This window comes from Argentina silus (genome assembly GCF_951799395.1).
Source record: "Argentina silus genome assembly, chromosome: 3".
Classification (NCBI taxonomy): domain Eukaryota; kingdom Metazoa; phylum Chordata; class Actinopteri; order Argentiniformes; family Argentinidae; genus Argentina; species Argentina silus.
This window is the reverse complement of record NC_139657.1, coordinates 11723348-11743097: the sequence shown is the minus strand read 5'-3', so window position 1 is coordinate 11743097 and position 19750 is coordinate 11723348. Positions and strand designations below refer to the sequence as shown.

General features: G+C 40.4%; 1 protein-coding gene across 1 annotated transcript; it reads left to right on the top strand.

Annotated features, from left to right (window-relative positions):
- Nucleotides 1-14932: 14932 nt before the first annotated feature.
- On the top strand, nt 14933-19335 carry LOC310802141 (inter-alpha-trypsin inhibitor; the record flags this gene model as incomplete). Its single annotated transcript, XM_083666432.1, has 6 exons — nt 14933-14939; nt 16432-16623; nt 17944-18120; nt 18251-18295; nt 18377-18455; nt 18602-19335. The coding sequence occupies 6 exons, from the start codon at nt 14933-14935 to the stop codon at nt 18684-18686; spliced, it is 585 nt and encodes a 194-aa protein (XP_083522558.1). The 3' UTR covers nt 18687-19335.
- Nucleotides 19336-19750: the final 415 nt, after the last annotated feature.

Sequence of the window (19750 nt, the reverse complement as noted above, 5' to 3'; positions counted from 1 at the left end):
ATTTTGCTCAAAGAGTGAACATTTTACTACCTTGAACCTTGTGTCACGTAAGGTCATCATCAATGCTACCAAGCGCTTTTTCTTTCCATGATATCATTAGTGGCAAATGATAGGCTTGATGATATCATTAGTGGCAAATGATACTGTAGGCTTGGTGCTTAGTTGACCACATGCCTTCATGTCCAAGGTATACAGCTTACCTTTACAAAAACAAACACATTTTCTAATTACTGTATGTCTTGGCCAGCAATAGGCCACTGTGACAAAGTTCTCTTTTGTGCGTCATTCATGTCAGCAACTCATTCCTTGACTGAAAAGGACTAATGGCTTAGTATGAGCGGGGATGTCAAGTTAGATAAAGTTCAGATGAGCAAGCATGCATGCATATGAAAACACACATAGGCACAAAAATAGAGAGAAACACACACACACACACACACACACACACACACACACACACACGCAAGCACGTACAACATACCGAGGTTCGTCCAAGACAGGGTATCTGGATAATAGGGAGGAAAAGAAGAGAGAGCAAGGTACTTGTGAGATTTAGACCCAGGAGAAGAGAGTATCGAGCCATCGAAACACAGAGCATCAGAAGAACAGTACATTACTTTCTTGAGCGAGAGAAGAGGAAGAATAGTTGTTTTTGTGAAGGCAGTTTTTGAGCTGAGTGTACAGTAAGTTAATATGACGTTTATAAAACCTACATACTGGTACACTGTATGAGAAATGTTGTATTAATTGTATTACTACAAAGATGAAACTGATAATGACACTGACACTCTAAGAAATGAGAACACCACAAGCATCCTGCAATGAACTAGGACAGGATGGCCCAGTCTCATCAGCAAGTAGGATGCCTGTAGTGAAATTGACCACACAGAGATGTCTGCTGAAGGTTCCGGAAGGAACTGAAAAGAAACAAGAGCATTTCCGTGGTTTCTGTGGAAATATGTGATTATATTCATCTCAGTGGGTCACCATTTTCAAGAGAAAGAGTAGATCTTCAGAGTTACAGTAACTCATAAAAAGTATACAAACCAAGAACTATACTATAGGCAGCAAAATTCCAGGCTATTCAGTTGAATGATTTCAGGACCAAAGCGAGTTCTCTTGGTGGTATACTAAGATGAGAAAACATTCCACCATAACATATATGCTCCATATACTATGCCTTTATTCAAAAACACTGTCAATCTACATCTGTTTCCTTACTCATTTTAAATTACATCCAAAACAGCAGCATGCATTGTTACAAAACGCAGGAATGTTAAAATACTTACTGTAAGCTCTTGCTATTTTTCTTTACTTTAGCTGCCCTTTTCCATTCTGCAAACCACTTCAATATACAATTACTTTGACTCAACTTTTCCCAATAAAATTCTAAATATTTCCTTGCCAGTAAGTCTATTGTCTGTTACATCAATGCATGTAGCTTCCCACGCATAGCACACGATTGCTTAAAACAGGTCTGCTCAGCAATGTAATGTCCATGGAAGGTTCTCCACTAAGACAAAATGCCCATTATGAGACAATGTCCTCATTCATCATTTTGACAAACATTATTCAACATATGTGAACTGTAGTTGTGAATATTTCTGTATATTATAACTGGTTCTGGCAGTCTGCCCTCAATTTTTATTGGACAAGTCGGACAAACTGCCTGGTAACAATGCCAATTCAACTTCCCTAATACAACTTATTGAACATTTACATGAACTGTACTTTCACCTACAAAGAGGTAAGACAAAAACAACAGCCTAACGATAGTCCAAAGAATGCCATTCTGACATGAAATTATTCAACCCTGGAAAATATGGTTTGAGGAGATTCATCAAGTGAGTCATCGTTTTTGTGTCTATAAATGTACAAAATAAAAAAGCTTTGCGCTACAATATATGAGAATGTCACTCTTTCATGTGTCGCTTTTTCAACACACAGTTGATTTTGCTAAGGATGGTCATATGAATAAGGCCATGTTTCTTGCCTAACTGGGCTCTAGTCTTCCCACTCCATTGGCTGGAGCCAGCTGAGGTGTTCCTGAGCCTGGCTGTGGGGTTTCCTGGGCACAGCGGCAGGGTAGAGGCCTGTGAGCTTAGTGAGGGCCGTTCCCTGTTGCTGTACTGTGGGACTCTTCTTCTGCCCCACTGAGGCTTTTGTCAGAGATTGATCCAACTCAAACGCCTCGTCAGATGGCCGGCCACTGAGGATGTGCCTGATGGTAGGGAGCGCCAGGTCAGACTTGCAGCCCAGGTAGCTCCTGAAGTTCAACTCTGGGAACACCACTTCACTGATGGCCTGGGCCAGCTGGCCCTCTGTGTGAGCTCTCCTTAGCAGAAGGCTGACTTTCTGCTCCACTGAGACATAGCACAGTGCGTCCTCATTAAGGCCTGACTTCCCCACATGTTGGCTGGGCTGGGTGTTCTGCCAGGGAGAAGGGACAAATGAGGGAGCTTCTGGCACCTTTGGCTTCAGCCACTGCTGTTTGGGGCTGGTCTGGGTCCAACTGTGCTCCTGGCTCTTGAGGTTGTTCCCCTTCTTGCCTGGCCAGGACTTCTGTCTGAGCTGTGGCAGAAGCTGATAGAGCCCTTTATCAGCCAGGTCCGCCAGGTCGCCCACTCGCAGCTGCTGGATGATCTGCTTCCGCGATAACCGAGATGAGACTGTAAGAGTACCATGAGATCCTCTGCCTGCATCACACACAAAGCCAATCAGAAGTGTTTAAAAATCCCATCTGATGGGGGGATTCCCTTATATGGTGTGGCTTCGGCGCACAGTAGCATGCAGCGGCATTGCGAGTTGTGATACACTGAAAGCATCATTCATCTCCTGTACATGTTCCCCCAATGAAAGCCAGAGCAATAAGCGACTGTATTGCCATGCCAAAGAGCTCTGCCATCAGAAAAGCATAAAAGCATAATCCTTGCAAGAGACGTTCTGTGGAGGAGGGAAACATGCAGATTGTTGTTATACCACAGTGGATGGTATTTCATTTCCATATTGTGTGGTTAATCACCACCGACTAAAATCAGGGCTTTGAAGACAGATTTATGTGCTGAGGAGCATCTCCAAAAAGCTTTATAGTGTCTTAGAATATGGCCCACTTTTCGATAGTTAATTGATAACAATCAACTTCAGAGACAGTTAGGAATAACATCTATAGGGCCGCCTACTGAATGTACACATGTGCAGGAACTATTAGCAGGCGATACCATACAGTACAAGCAAAAGCCAGCTTGACAGCCCTTTACCCATAGAACCCGAAAAAATCACACACCCCATCCGCACCTGAGCCTTTCTTTTAAAACTGTACTTAACCACTTTTGAAGCACTGCTGCAGAAGCTATGCCATTCAGCAATTAAGGTGGACTTTTGCCATCATGCCTAAACAATAATAAAGCAAAGCCATTCAGTCTACCATACTCACCCTCCTGGAAGGATACCAGAACTACTCTGTTGTCTGTGACCTGTGGTTTCCTGTAGTTGCCGTTCAGAGGAACAGAGGCAGACTCCTGGGCATGGGAGGAGTAGATCGCGGTTGCTAGGGCCAGGAACTAAGGAGACACAACAAATATAGACATTTGCCACGGTTTCAAAGCCATTGTAATTTTCAATATGCTTTCATTACATTCTGTAAAAACAGGCATGAGGTCACATCACATGCTTAGAGCCTTGATGTCAAATCTCAAGTTCAGGAGGAGACTGAATAGACATTCTCTCGTGTAATACTAAACTTGTTTGAGATGAGGCACCTGTTTGACTGAGATGGTGACAGGAGTCTTGAACACTGTCCACAGCACACTGGGATAGCAAGGGGGCGTGGTCAAGGAACCATCATAGCGGTAATATTGGTCCAAACGTGCAGGCAGCAACCCCCGAATGTTAAAGGCTGGAACCTGCACCCTCTGACCTACCAGTTTAAACAAACAACACAGTTACATCCACTGTGTAATACACATTCAATCAGGAATCAAAGCATTTCCATTGACTCCATTGATTGAATGTAAAACTCACTTCTGTATTTAATTCCATTGATGTACTTCAGGAACTGTTCAAAGGCTGGGTTGAAGTCCCCGACCTGAATCAGAGACACAGTTAGTGTACAAACACACACACACACACACACACACACACACACACACACACACACACACACACACACACACACACACACACAGTCTGTAGTGAGGCTGCTCTTTCTTACCCCTGTCCCTCTCTCCACAGGATCTCACCTCAATCAGAACACCCAGCACAGCCAGCCCGTCCGATTTGTCTATTGCCATGGAAACGTTGGGATACTTGTCAGAGTTGAAGTGCACAACATGCATCTAAGGAACATTGAAGAGATAAAAAAGGGTTCCATGTTCAAACACAATCGGAGTGTTTTCATCAGTCACAGTGTAATCACAGCAGACACAGGCCTATCTATCCTCTGCTTCATTATTGCCCCTTCCAAGAAATCTGTCTACTCTATAAATAACTGGAGAGAAGTTGTTTGCACAATGTGACTGACACTGTAGACTGCACATTTTCAGGTGTTAATTGGCTTTAAAATAGCATGGTGTTTTCACATTGTTTCATGACATACTGTTGAGAATTCTGCCTTACAAGAAATGAATGGATTCACAGTACAGTAGTTGCAGTACTAAATCATTGAACAACAATACAGTAGAAATCAAGGTAACACTTCCTTTTAAGCTATCCAAACACTTGCTTTTAAGCTATCCAAGCTATCCTTTATAAAGGTTTTGGTTTATAAAGGGCATTTCAATTAGTTTATAGTAAGTTACAGGGCTGCTAGTGCATACCAGAGCAAGCCACGTTTTGGTACCGCAGCACGAAATGATGATGACACACCTTTAATCATTGAGTCATTAACTGTTTATGAATGACTCAAAAACTATCATCATCTCCTCTGATAATAGCACTTCTGAGAGGTATATTCGCTTCTGTCCCATAAATGCAGGCGACAGGCAGGGCTTGATGCAGACAGACAGTCATATACTGGGTATTCATAGACTCGGGCCTGTCCTGGGAAAAAAAGGGGGATAATACTTTCTGGGATATGTTCAATTTAACATCACTCGGCTCCTCAACTACGGCATGTCATCAAGGAACCTTGTGGTCATCTGGGCAGTTGAAAAGATGTTCACTCTTACTGTGCTCATGCAGGTCAAACCACAGGACTTTCAGTGTGGTTCACTGTGGAGATCCAATGGTCCCATAAAAGGAGGCAGGTTGTAACTTTCATTAAAGCTACATGCCAAGCTTTATTTTCATCTATAAACTCACCTGTTTTCTTCTTTGAATTCAACTACAATGTTAAACAGCAATGATCATCAGTGCACTGTAAAAACAGGGAAAGGAAGATCCTCTGTTGCTGCCTATCTCTTTGAACATAATATTCCTTCCTAAATTGCACTTTTCTGCTTTTTTGCACTTCTGGTTAGACGCATTTCGTTGTCTCTGTACTTGTACTCTGCACAATGACAATAAAGTTGAATCTAATCTAAATATGTACAGTAGTAGCTGACAGAATCTCTAATGCTGAATGACAACTGTCAAAATAAACGGTTTGACCAAACTTCGTCACCCTTTTCATGTGTAAAAACCACTTACTGGGCCTGACACATCGAGGCGTGACAACCTCTCAACATAGATACACTCTCCAGAGGTGGTTGGGAATCCAAGTGTATATAATAATCTACTTTCGTTAATCCTCCAAATCCTTTGAGAAATGTGAAAAGATGACATACTGCTGAGGTTCAGTTTAATTACATTTGAGCTTTTTTGGGTACTTGTAACTAGGAGAAATCACAGTAAAAATGCCAAGGCACCTCTTTTGATCTACAGTAACTGATCTGTTCCAAAATAAGCATACTTTAACTGTATTTGTAATTTGGTTGGATGTGACAATGTAAACCATACTCATAAAAAGACAATAATGTGCAATTTGTGCCCGCAAAATGCAGTCTATCATTTTGCACACCAAAGAATAACTGAATCCCAAAGGGTGTTACACAAAGGGTAATAGTTTCGATGGGCAGGTTTAGTATCTACATGCTCCCACTTGGTGGCTTGGCTCTCGTCACTTCTAAACACACGACGCATATCGTATCTTTTGTGCAACAGCTACTGTAGTCTTGAAACTGCTCGTTTGCTGCTTAACTTGTATTCCTAGTGTCTATAATCTGAATGGAACGTGCTTTCAGAGGAATCCATGAACGTTCAATTATACAGTAGTATAAAGTGGAAGATGCACAATAAGCTGTTTCTGTAACTGCTAAGAGGGTGTGTGCTTCAGAGTGCACATCAGCCTCTTGACGTTGAGAGAACTGGGACACGGATATGCAGACAGGCAGCTCTAAGCAGTTTCTTCAGCTTTAGTCTGCGGGCCTGTGAGGGTTGGTGTCATTGGCTCTGGTGTCTCTGCCAGTCAAATGTCACACTCTTAAGTCACTGAATATTAAATCATTCGTCGGAGCCCTGGTTGATGTTTGATGTTTCATGATGAAATTAGTCTTCCGTCAAACTGTGGGGTTAGCAGCGCTCTAACACTGGTAGTTCATCTAACACACTACACTACTTGTAAAAGTTCCAAGTGTGAGGGGAATGCTGCTGGGGACCTTATTATTATGTTTGGCTCCTTCAACTAACAAGTTGAGGAAGGGTACCGCCTGCAGTGTACCCCACTGTTCAGCATTTATCCTCAAATACATGAGTGGTGGCAGTGCTTCCATGCATTCACGCTATATACAGTAGAGGTCCAAGTGAGTTTACCTCTGCTGCAAACTGCCTGCCGTTGACAGTGTGCTCTGAGCCGGCGGGCAGGCTGGGGGAGCCCCAGTGGAAGTGGAGCTGAGCAGCAGAGTAGCGCTGAGGCAGGCTGGAGATGTGCATCCTGGAGGGCAGCGACAGTTGCACTGTGGGAAACAAATACACAACCGTGCATGCGACTGGTCAGGAAGAGTCTCTGGAAAGATGAATGACTTTTGTAGTGAGTGACTTCATCTGACAATGCGAGTGACTTTTTCTGGCAGACAGTTGATGTGTGATGCCTTTAGGTGGAGCAATGAATCGCTTTACCCCACTGGCTTGGCAATACTAGCCTAGTAGCTTCAGCCGACTCCTCAAGCGCAAACAGATCTGACTATCCAAGCTATTACGATACTTTACCTGACACATAAAGTGCTTAAGGAAGCTCATCCAGAGTCAAGGATAAACATGCTGATATGTATGATTCAACTGCAGCCATCTAATCCATGAAGACACTGCATAAAAGAGGATCATGTAAATGTTAAGTACCAGGTGAGTTTTGACAGTCCGTGTCAGCTGATGTCCAAGAGACCTACCAAGGAGCCAAAGCCACCCTTGTTCCCTGCTGTCAAAGTGTCAAGCAGTTAACCTCCTGCTGCGACTGTCATAAGGTGGAATGACGCAGTTGCCTGTCACTGTCAGGACCTATATCATTAAGTCACTGAGGGATGGGTGGATGTTTAGGGAGACAGAGAGCTGTGTCAGCATGCCTCAAGTGTACAGTCACACTGACATTGCCACTTAGCCAACAGCATAACAGGAGCCCGTAAGGAATGCAAGCATAAGCATCTGTCTGGTTGGTCCATGCACCCTATTGGTTGATGATAGCAGGTGGTGAAGTAGTGGCCTCTGAATAGCTTTTTATCTCTAGTGATGTCACTGTCATGGTAATGACATGTCTTGACCAATGCTGATGTAGTAGCAGGGACATTACATAGCAGGCACATTACATTTAATGCAACAAGTGAATTACAATACAAAAATAGCAATTTGAAGAACATACACTTCAAATGTCCCAGTTGTCCCATTGTGCCCCTGTGGTGGGAATTGTTGTCTATTTTCAGAAAGCTATTGTAAGACACAGCAATTAAATGTTCATGTCATAGAAATCAGAATGATGATAGCAGAAAATAAAACTGAAGATTGTTCCTTTTCTTATTTAACTAGCACATTACCCAGTATAACACTGATGACTAATGCCCACTCTTATTTTCCGAGACTAAAAATACAGTGCTTACTTTTGGGTATAAGGGCAGCTATCATAGTGTAATAAGAGAGTGATTATGGAAAATTGCTGTGGTGGATCCAGAGAGAAGAGCCTCCTATCATTTGACCCAGACACGTTGATCCAGAAATTAGGTCACTGAGACAAGAAGAAAGAAGAAACCATTTCAGGGATGTCTGCTAATGTGAGTGTTATCATCAGCATAATTAAATTGTCTCAATTTGGGAAATAGTTCAATCTATTGTTGTGATGAGATTTTACATTTCAGCAGGCTTAAAACCTTCACTCAAAAGTGTACTGTTGCACTATAAGTGTAAAGTTACAAAACGTGTTGAATAACACCAACATCAATATGCCATATTGAGTTTGTGTGTGTGACTTTACTATGTACAGTATTTACACTCACCAGAGTGTCCGTTGTTTCCGAGTGTAAGCTGCTCATTGGTTGACAGGTTGTAGTTCTGAACCTCAATTGGCTGCAAGGTTGGGTCAAACCTCAGAAGTTGTGTCTGGAAGTCGATTGGTGACTGGAATGCACCACCGCAGAATGGATAGTGCTTGGACCAGTAGTGCTCTCCATCAGGTCCTGTTAGATCATCAAAAGATAAATGGTTTGATCACTCTCTACTGCTGTCCACAGATGATGCAACTGTTCTCTCAGGGAATCCTGGAACACTCCATAACATACAGTAGGACATACCTAAAATGCATCCCCCTGACCAAAATAGACATTTGACCTACTGTGCAATCGGGTCACTTCAAAAGGGGTGCTTCAATTCCGCCTCTGGGTTGAAATACAGCAGATGGCCTTTCAAATGTTAAGTTGCTCTACTTAAAGGGCAGGCTTGGTACAAAGCCATAACCTAATATGAAGGGGATGACTTCAAAGGGTGCCAGGTTTATCCTGGCCGAATGAATGTTTTATCTGTAATCAAAGTGCGGTATTATTATCTGTGTACAGGGTCGACTGCACGGCAGCATGGGAGAGGCCTGTGGCTTGCATCCTGCCAGTTCTTGGCCCTGTCAGCACTAGCAATCAGAGGCAGTGAGAGTGAGAAACAGACTGTTGTTAGCTGGAACAACCAGTGAGAATGCTGCTGTCCCTTGCCAAATGAAAGGTTTCTATAAAGCGCATTTCACCAAAAAAAGGGCCTCTTTTGCAAACCATGCAGTTTATATGATCTCAGCCTTGGGTGCCTTTCCAGTTTGTATGCTGTAGCTTCCCTCCACTCAAAGATGATTTGCTGTCGCAGAGTGGGCACAGAGCAAGGGGCTCCCAATTATCTGTTATGACAAGGAGAGGCCAAAGGATGAGAGCACTATGGATGTACTGTAAAGATTGAACGATGGAGCAGGCTGTTCTTGGATAAAAACATAAAGGGAAAATTGTCAATTGACATAAATTACACAAATTAAAGGAGAGTTCCGGAACACCATGACGCATTCATTCAGTCAGTGAAGTCAAGAGAAAGATTCCATACTGGGCTTTCAGCAAAAATGTCACAAATTCAAACTTTCTCTTAGCAACACAGAGTGACTGCTAAACAGACAGAGTTCAATACAATATTAGCTGGTGGCCTACTAACATATTTCACATATTATCTTTTGACAGCCAATTAATTATTCATTCAGATTTCATTCCAAGGATTGGACATCTTCACATATGATTGTTGTTAATGTGAATGATGTTGTCTCCCTCCTGATCACTCCTGTCACATTGAATTGATTCCACATGACATGTCAAAAGGAAAAGAGAGTATGGCCAGGAGCTCGAACAAACCACTGCACAAACTCCTGAACAAACCACTGCACAAACTCCTGAACAAACCACTGCACTAACTTGCTTTGTCACAAATAGTGTGTGTCAATCAATCATCCTGGTGCAACACCTATACCTAATTAATATACATTTTTGCATTATTTAATATGATGAGGAGGGGAGGAGTGATAAAAGTAATACAAAAGGAATGCATCCCTTAAATAGAGCCTGGATCAGTCCTTTGAATAGTACAATCTTGGCATTTCATCTGCACTGGTGACATCTTGGGTGAGGCAACTAAAGCAGTTGTATCATCAGAGAGAGTGTTGAGGTGAGTATGTATGACTCAGCTATGCCAGAGTCAGCAGAGAATGCAATTGTCCCTCCAGGCCATCAGCTTCTGAGGGTGGAGGAGGCCGCCTCATGGTTTGATTGTAACTGAAGATGAAACCCACCACCACGCCGCACTTAAGAAGAAGCCCGGGGTTCTTTGCACATCAACCGTTTTTTTTGTTCTGGAGCAACCACACCACTCTCTCACCCTGACTTCTTAGAAATGTACTGTTGCAAAAACACTCACCCACTGTTTTTTTTTCCACACACTTCATTGTTGCTGTTTAGCTAGTCTAGTCTCTCAAGAGATTAGATTCTGGGTTCTGAGATGGCTCTTTAGCTCACATGACTGACTAGTTGATGTACTGTGTGAACACGTGGAAGAATCCAGGTGTAAAATGTCCATGACTAACCTGAATGGTTGGTGGTACACTGCTGGTAGCTGATCAGCACAGGGTGGGTGTCCAAAACATATTTCATGGCAGAGCTACTATTATATATTAGAGCTAATATTGCAGCATTCCTCTGTTAGAACATTTCTCACAGGAAGTATTCCTCAATGCCCATAGGGGTAGAATTACAGCCCAACAGACGTGTGAATGGAATCAGCAGACAGGTGTTTTCTCTCATTAATTGCATGTCACTGCTGTAATTAATATCAGGGCGGATCAGCCACCCACAAACCTCCAAATACAGCAAGTGTCATTTCCTTTTACTATAAATATTTCACGCAAATTACAGTGCATAAAAATGAGATGCAGTTTTTTATTCGCACAAACGTTCTCTATAAAAAGCTATGTGTCCCAGTCAAGGGCATTATTGCTGACATAGCCTGTGCTCCACCGAAGACAGTTTCAGTGTCAATTAAAAAACACACTTTACAAATTGAAATAGTAAACTGTATATAATAGCTCCATATATTATTCAGGAAATTGCACAACATAAAACTGGTGCTTATTACTTATTACTAGGCTTACGTTAGACAACAGATTTCTCAAAGTAATGTATTGCAAAATGATTTCCCATTTTCTCCTAAATGTCCTTAGCTCAGAAATGCATTTTCCAAAAACAATAATACCTCAATAGTCAAAGTATTTTCTTTGATACCAAGAAACAAACAGGCCCAAAGGCTTTGACATTTTATTCTGATTCAGTAACAACAGCCTAAAATGACCATTTCACCTTCCAGTGGCATTATACACAGGGGAACAATACTGTGAGGCTCAGCTTATGTAAGAGTTAGTAATGGTTCAAGTGGCCTCTTCACATAGCCCTCCAGGAATGAGCCGCAGGCAGGGTTCAGCCACACGTGCTGGTCTGCTGGGGGCTAGATAGCAATGCTGTGTCAAAATGAGATGACAGAGATGTTGATGATAGTTCCCGTGTTCAACAGGTCAAAGTAAGGTCAAATGCTGGATCATCGGTCTCCTTTTGAGTAATTTGTATTTGATATCGTTATCATACTTGCCAAACCGTGTGACTGTCCACACTGGTATGAAGCATTGGCATTGGATAACATGAGGTGCTGGCCCTAGAATAGGTGTTACTCACTTAAGAATTACTCCCCGCGCGGGACCAAAATAAGTGATGAATACTTTCCTATACGTAGTATACTCTGCTAGAGAGGGTAACGGAGAGGGTATATGTTGCTTTCAATATGTGTGAAAATGCTGTTGCCCTTCACAAGGACCAGCACCCAAAATGGACAAGTACCAGGGTGGTAGACAGTGAAAACAATCATCTTGTACATACTATGCAATTATTAAAAGCCATAAAATTATGACGAGGCAAAAATAAAAAATAAACTTACCGGTGTATGTCCATTTAGCACCTGAAAAACAAAAAATCAAGCAGTCACAACAATATTCAGGGAATTGTTATATTTGCATTTGATATGACCTAACTGATGTCCCTCTGAAATGGACCACGACAACACACCAAGTTAATGGAATGATGCAATAACATCTTGTTGTCAGACACTGTAAATCACTGCAGAGAATGCATTCCAAGGCAAACTGCTTTCCCTTGATGAAACTTGCTGCACTGGTCGGTACCAGTCAGTTTCAGTACCAAGCAGACACATGAAGTAGGGTACCGTTTATCAGTTAAGCATGATTCAACATGCTCATAACTTTAATGATGGGAAATATGTTCAGCTGTCCTCACATTGTCCTGTTATTATGTCTAAGTGAGTCCTACAGTATACTTTATAGAACAGCAACAACACTAAAACACAGGCAGTCAGGAATTAAAATAAACTCAACTCATTTAGCTAGTTTCCCTTCACAGGAAACTCTCCAGAATAAGAAAAGGAATTGTAGAATTTGTCTAATGACAAAATTAAGAGCCAGCAGTTTTTCTTTATGTCATAACTTTATAACTGTTTCATTCACAAAGTCATCTGTACCTGAATTACTCCAACATGATGTATCATCAATTCATGTATATTCATGTCTACTTCAATTCGATATTCTTTTGGTTTGACATGGTTGAATAAGTCATTGTCTGAGCACACTTTTACCTAGCAGGGTGAAAAGTCTTTTGAGAGGTCTTAAACCATATTTCTCACACCACCTGTGTCCGTAGCTACTGTGACATGAGTGAGCGATGATGCCTGATTGTAGATTAACCATCTAATCTACTGTCACAAAACTAACATTGATTATCCCTTCTACCAACTGCATACAAGTTAATTATAAAAGAGTGAGTTAGGATCATCATCTGATTATTGATCAATCTACTACATCCAAAAACTTTAAGCAAGTTCTTATTCTTACCATGCATACCAGAGACGGCAGTCATAACGATAATCAGCATAGGTGTCAGGTTCTGAGACTGCATTTTTGTGTCTTCAGACGTCGATGTTTTCATAAACACCAAAGGGTCTCGTACTCACACACGCTTTCAAACCCGGCTTTTATAGTAGTCTCGTCAGCTTCATTATAGAGCTCACTGACGTCAGAGCAATAACAAACCAGCCTCCAGTGTCGTCTCCATCCCCAGTGACAGTTCAAGAACGACTGCATCCGTTATTCACTGTCACCGATTAAGTTAGGATGACCTGTTTCGTTAGTGAAACCTTTAGGCACACTTGGACGAGGGATTCATTTGCATTGTCCTCAACGCCAGCATGAGATTTCTCCTCCGCTGAGACACGTGTACCGGTGGAATTCTGTGCGCCCTCGAGTTTCTCTCAAGAATTCCTGCATCATAATTCCACACCCACAACTCTCAGAACACCATGCATTTACATTTATCTCAAACTTTAATTGCATTCTTCTAACAAAGTTTCTTTATTTGTATTTTACACGTGCACAAACCTCACCTCGATTAGACCGTTTCATTCTCTGTAATTGTTATTTTATCGAGTCGTTGTGCGCTGCAGTCCGTGCTAAAGAGATTGAGTTCATAGAAATCAAATGATCCTAGCAGACTTCACAATTAATCACACTATTCATTGTTGTTTACCTCTCTTGCTGTAGATAACAGATATGACTCTCTCCTAATTATAGGCAGAGACATCTGGGTGTTATCTGGACATAATGTACTGCCTCTGTGGGTCATCATGGTCCCTCTATAATGATCCTACAATGAATAGACCTATGTTGTTGAGCATTCCATTAACACCAGTAAATGGAGGGGTCTCTTACAATCTAGAAGACTTGGTTAAAGGTTATGTGTTGTTGAATGTGGTAATGTGCTGTTGAATGTCCCTAGCACCCACAGTGAGGTGTATGATATCTGTTTGGGGCATGTTAGAATCATGTGTGTGGGGATATTATTCTTAGAACTGGCACCATTTCTGGGCAACTGGAATCATGTAACACTTAGACAGCTGAGTTATAAGTAGACCTATGCAAGGGACCTGTTCCCACTGGCTGTCTGGAGGGAGATCTCTTACCCATCCATCCTCATCAATCACTTATTATACCTGCAGGTGTTCTACACAATTAGTCCATGATACAATGACATATCTTTCTTACTTACTAAGGCAATTGGGTACACCTCTGGCAATATACCATCTGCAAGTACACACAGACATGTGTCACAAGCCATACATACCTGAATCTTTTTTAATTGCCATTCATGCTACCTCAATCATCTTTTAGGTTTATTTTTGAAGTATCCTTGACAAAACCAGTTACACTAGCTTGTATGTGATTTAGACTGATTGAAAGTCTTGGGTTTCACATTTCACAGACGGTTCAACCTTTGCCCAAAAATGACTTTCGCTATACAGTAGTACATGTATACAGTTGTTGTGACACTATTACTGACTTAGATATTGTGGATATGCTATGAAATACAGTAAGTCAGATGAATGACATTCTGTTGGTCAATGTGTGATATGTCTGTCATAATTTCAGACCCTGGCGCAGGAGTCTGATTGCTGTACATATATATCGGTGAATGTAGAGCTCCCCATCATGCTGTACTGGAATCAAATTCAACCAAACTTGGTCGTATGGCAATACAAATATCTTGTATCTTGTATCTAATAGCCAGTATAAATCCCTGAAATAGCAGTACCCAACAACTGAGCCCAAAATATATTATAAATCGTTTTGTTTCTGTTTCTGTTTTTACAATTCAGATTTATACCTGGCCGTCCACTGGTATTAGGAGAATATGGGTACGAAGGTCAATGATGATGATGGGCCCACTCCCATTGTAGTTTACAACCCCTCATTCACTCTGGTAGAGAGAGTACAAGCGGCAGCAGCAAGATGAGACACCTTGCCATTTTGGGGGTTGTTTTTGCAACATTCTATGTTGTTCAATCTCAATTTACAATGCCAGGTAAGTGAAAGTACTCAATAATTCTGTGTTGTTCATTATAGTTACTGCCCTTTTTGTAGATCTTGAATTAAGAAATATGTCTTATGAAATATGTCTACATAAGGTAACATAGGCTGCTTCTGGTGCTCTTCCTCTTGACTTTGGGAGGGAGGACAAGGAAATTAGATTTTGATAAGAAAGGAAATGTTGTGCATTGAATACTCCTGTGCTACTCAAATGTGACATTCAACATTTACAGTAACATTCTAGAAAGTGGTTTCAATTAAACTAGCAGTGAGCTCAAAGGTTCTTATTTAAATGTTTATGATCCCAGTATCACTCTGACAAAATGGCGGTTTTCTTTTAGCTACGTAAGTGAAGACCTAATGAAAGAGAGTATTTACTAAACACAGACACAGTGTTAACTAAAATGAGAAATCTATGAAATTGTGTGCGTCTAAGACAAGCAATTTTACTATGTTTCTCATCGGTTATGGTAATCATTATTAGATTTATGGCCTAGTTGTTACAGGGGGGGGGGGGGGGGGGGAGGGGTGAAAGAAAGTGCGCCTATATTTCTTACACTATTGTGTAAGTGCCATGGTGTAAATCTGAGAATGAATGAAGTCTTGAGATGATTTGTTTTGGAAGTGTTGTCCTGCAATTCAGGTTACAATTACACTTGAGACAACTCAACACTGTATTTTTGATTATTTATGAACATGTCATCTTGTGTGGCGACATGCAGATATAAAAGCTGTGAGTTCTGTATTTAAGGCATGCAACACAGTTCTATAAATCTCTTAAGATGTTTCAGAAAGAGGAACCATTTACAGGCACTAAAAGTGACACAAAGATGAATCAAAGATGGTCATGAGAAAGCTGTTGTATGTTTGGGATATTCAACTTTTAAATAAGTGTAGTTCCTCTACAATTATTTCTTCCATCAAGAAACTCAATAACCCCTGGCTTGCAAAGACCACAGCTAATAGGGCCCATCTTCATAATATGTAGGAAAGTTGGGCTGTGGCCGTGCAGCTGTATACTTTAATATGTAGAGCTACCGTACATGAAAAAAGAAGAAATGTGGCCTGTTAGCAAAAGGAAATGGATTCGGTAATTGTAAATTTGATTTCCATTTTAAAAACCACCTGCCATACCAATCCGTTAAGGGCGGGAGTGCTGAAACCGAACCATGAGTAAATGACACATGTTTATAGCAGTCATAAAAACAAGGTGTGGGCCTTAGTGACAGGGTTAGTTAAACATTAGACTTGTGAACACATAGCACCAAGGCTCATTTGCACTGAATCAGGCTGCATTGTGTATAGTATATCGTTCATCGCTCCAATATATTGTCCCATATAATTACTGTAACATTCACACCTTCTCATAATGGTGATACTGTACATATAGAATTCAAGTTGAATTTCCATGTTAAAATGCTTTTCTGTTTTCTTATAGGAATTTAACAGCAACTTGCCTTCTAACTCATTTCTCTATGATCCAACAGAATTCTGTACGTTGCCTATCGATGAGGGCAAAGGCTCAGACGTTATAATCCTTCTGCATTATGACGCAGCCAAAGACAAGTGTTATCCTTTCAAATACACAGGATTTGGGGGAAATGCCAACCGCTTTGGTAATGAGAGGGAGTGTATGAGGAACTGCTCTGCCTTGGCAGAGACGGTGTACCCCATGAATGGTGAGATAACACACATTTTATTTACCACTTTACAAACACAATTGTCCTCACAATCGTATTCAACTGTCGAGGGTACTGTGTGCATCGACACATTCAGCTTTTAGGTTATGTAGGTGCAGTGGATATAGACATTTAGACAATTTAATCACAGAATATGCCCTTTATTACAGCAATTAACTCCAGGACTTTGGAGTTTCGTATATATAAAGGAATAGGTTTTATGGCTCTATGATTATGAAAGGAGAGCCCCACAATCATTAAGAGATATTCATTCTTCAAGGCTGCCATGTATTCAACAGCAATATAAAACATGAAAGAGAGAGAGAGAGAGAGATTTACAGTCCTCTGATATAAGGTTTCATGACGTTTACCTCAGCTAAATCTGAGGCAGAGATCCATACAGTACTATCACGGGAAAAGATCACGTTCAAAGCATGCTCTAAGGGCCTACTATCTAAGTACCAAGCTTTGGAGATGTGGGGCACTGTTTTTCTTAGTTGTCCTTGAATCCTGCGGTTTACTACTGTAGGAGCTACTGTATCTACTGTAACAATCCTAAGGGGTAGGTTGAATGATCAGTTGATATAGTATTCACCTGACATCTACTGTGACATATACAATAACCACATGGTAAGAAAAAATATATAAATCTGTTAATCACCTTTGAAATGACCAACTGAAGTTGTAGTAACACTGTAATTACTCTAGTAAAATGTATTGAAGTGAAGTTGAAGTTCTTGCATAGTTATTTGCATTGTAATTACATAGTCAATTCAGATGAGCAGTTTTTTTGTTATTGCACAAATGTAATAACGAACAGTCCCTATTCCATGTGAGTAATACAAACAACTGCTCAACCCTGTTACAATGTGATGGCAAACAATGACTAAATGACTATGCAGCATGTTAATACAATGCTTTGTGTAGTAAAATAACATTGTTACACATAGGCAGAAGAGCAATTCATGTACTATAAAGTGTGACCGTTACTATTATCTTGAAGGTATGACATTTTGATTTAAAGCTGTGCCATTGTTGTGCCTTGTTTTCTGATGGATCTGATCTGATGAGGTTTACACGCAAAGCTCATTTCAAGCACCATGCATATGACATGATTACAATGTGCCACCATATGGTACAAAACAGTAACTACACCCACAACAATCAAATGTTTGAGGAAGTATTGGTCATGTATTATACAAATTGATAAAAAAAAAAAAGATGCACAGAATTGAACCTACAATATATTGTCCCATCCTCTGAAGATATCCATTGAGGTATCCCTAATGGTTGATACATGTATATGTCTCTCCTACACAGAAAAAGACTCTTGCCACTTCCCTAAGTTGCATGGTGAATGCTTTGGTCGGTATTTACGCTTCTACTATGATTCTGTTCATGAAAAGTGCAAGACATTCCAGTTTACTGGCTGTGTGGGAAATGGAAATAGATTCTTGGATTCCCACCAGTGCAATGCCACATGTTTTGGTATCAAGGGTAAGCTCTTTTTTCATTCATCATGAAATATCCTTACTATTACTCTATGTTCTATCATATCCTCTTACAGTAGTATTCTATGCCACATGGCGAAACTGTTTAATAATCGTCTTATTTGTACTGTGTAAAGATGAAGGTGATGGACCAGAGGATGAAGAACCAGACACCCCAGTTGGTAAGTAGAGGTTCGACAGTCTTTTGTCTAACATGAATATTAACAAAACATTCCAATTAAAGTCTATCATGTTTCTTGCAGCACTGATTTTGGGAATTGTGTTTGGTCTCGTCGGAGCAATAATCATCATAGTCGTGATTGTCATGGTTATGAAGAACAAGTAAGTTTTGTCCTGGCTATGCAGAACTGTTGAAAAAAATTACATTTATGTAATGAAAATTAAGCAATGAAATTCTTCAGTTTGTTCAGTTCAGTTTGATGAGTTTGATAATGACAGGAATAACAGTTATTTAAATCAATTTCCAGGAAAACCCCCAAAGACATTCCAAGCAAAACCAAAGATGCCCAGGCTGAATCACCACTTAAAGAAGATGGGATTGAAATGGCATAAAGGAACAAGGAACTGAAAGACCACCTTTCTGTTCAAACCACTCTCTTGGCTTTTCCATAAGTTGTGTACAGTACCATCATTCTACTATAAACCTACAAATAATGTTTACATATATTTTTGTCAGTGAAGAAGTTTCCAAGGAGTTGAAAACCGAGAGGGTCATATCTTACATTCCATTCACAGTTGTATTTTCCTCATGTTTATCTTTAATGCCACACTCTTCAGAGTGGACCACCAACCAAAACGCAGCAACCAACGGAGCGTATGCATCACATGACATTTTCACATGCAAATAGCACTTGTGTGATATCTTTAGAGCTCATTGATATTCGATAAGGCCAACATCATATTGTTTTAACATGATTTGACTACAATGTGTCCTATGACAACAAAAACTGTACAATGGAGTGATACTGTAGGTCCTAGATTTTAGTCATGAGAAGATAGGATACTTGGACTAAACTCAAATCAGGAAGTAGTTCCATTAGTTTAAATATGTCCATTAGTTTAAATATCTGGAAATCTGACACTGGCAATTAGACTTCAATTTAATGTTGAAGGTGTGATAGCCATCTAAAAGGCATTCATCTAATTATTTTATAGTACACCAATGAAAACACTTTTCACCTTGAGAAATCATTGCATTTAGACACAGGCACCCTCTTGAAATATCAGAGCAATTAGCTTTCTTGATTATAGGGTGATAAGTTTGTATTATTATTGAACTACTGAACATGTGCATGTACATCAGGAGGATTTAAAATTAAAAAGGTTTGTGTTATGTGTTGTACATTATTTTCTGTATTCAGGTGGTTTAGGTTCAACTGTATACACAAGTTACCACTATACCTGTGTATCTCTGTAATTAGCATATAGTTGAACCATTCAACTCATTTTGCATTACCTTATTGTAACAGTAACATATAATACAATTTGGTTACTAGTAATTAAAGCGTAACTACACAGGTATAGGGGTGAATTTATGTAAAGTTATACTATTAGCGTATGTGTAGTTCATAAAAATAGTAATATGATACCTTGTCCTAATAAATACCTAATAAACT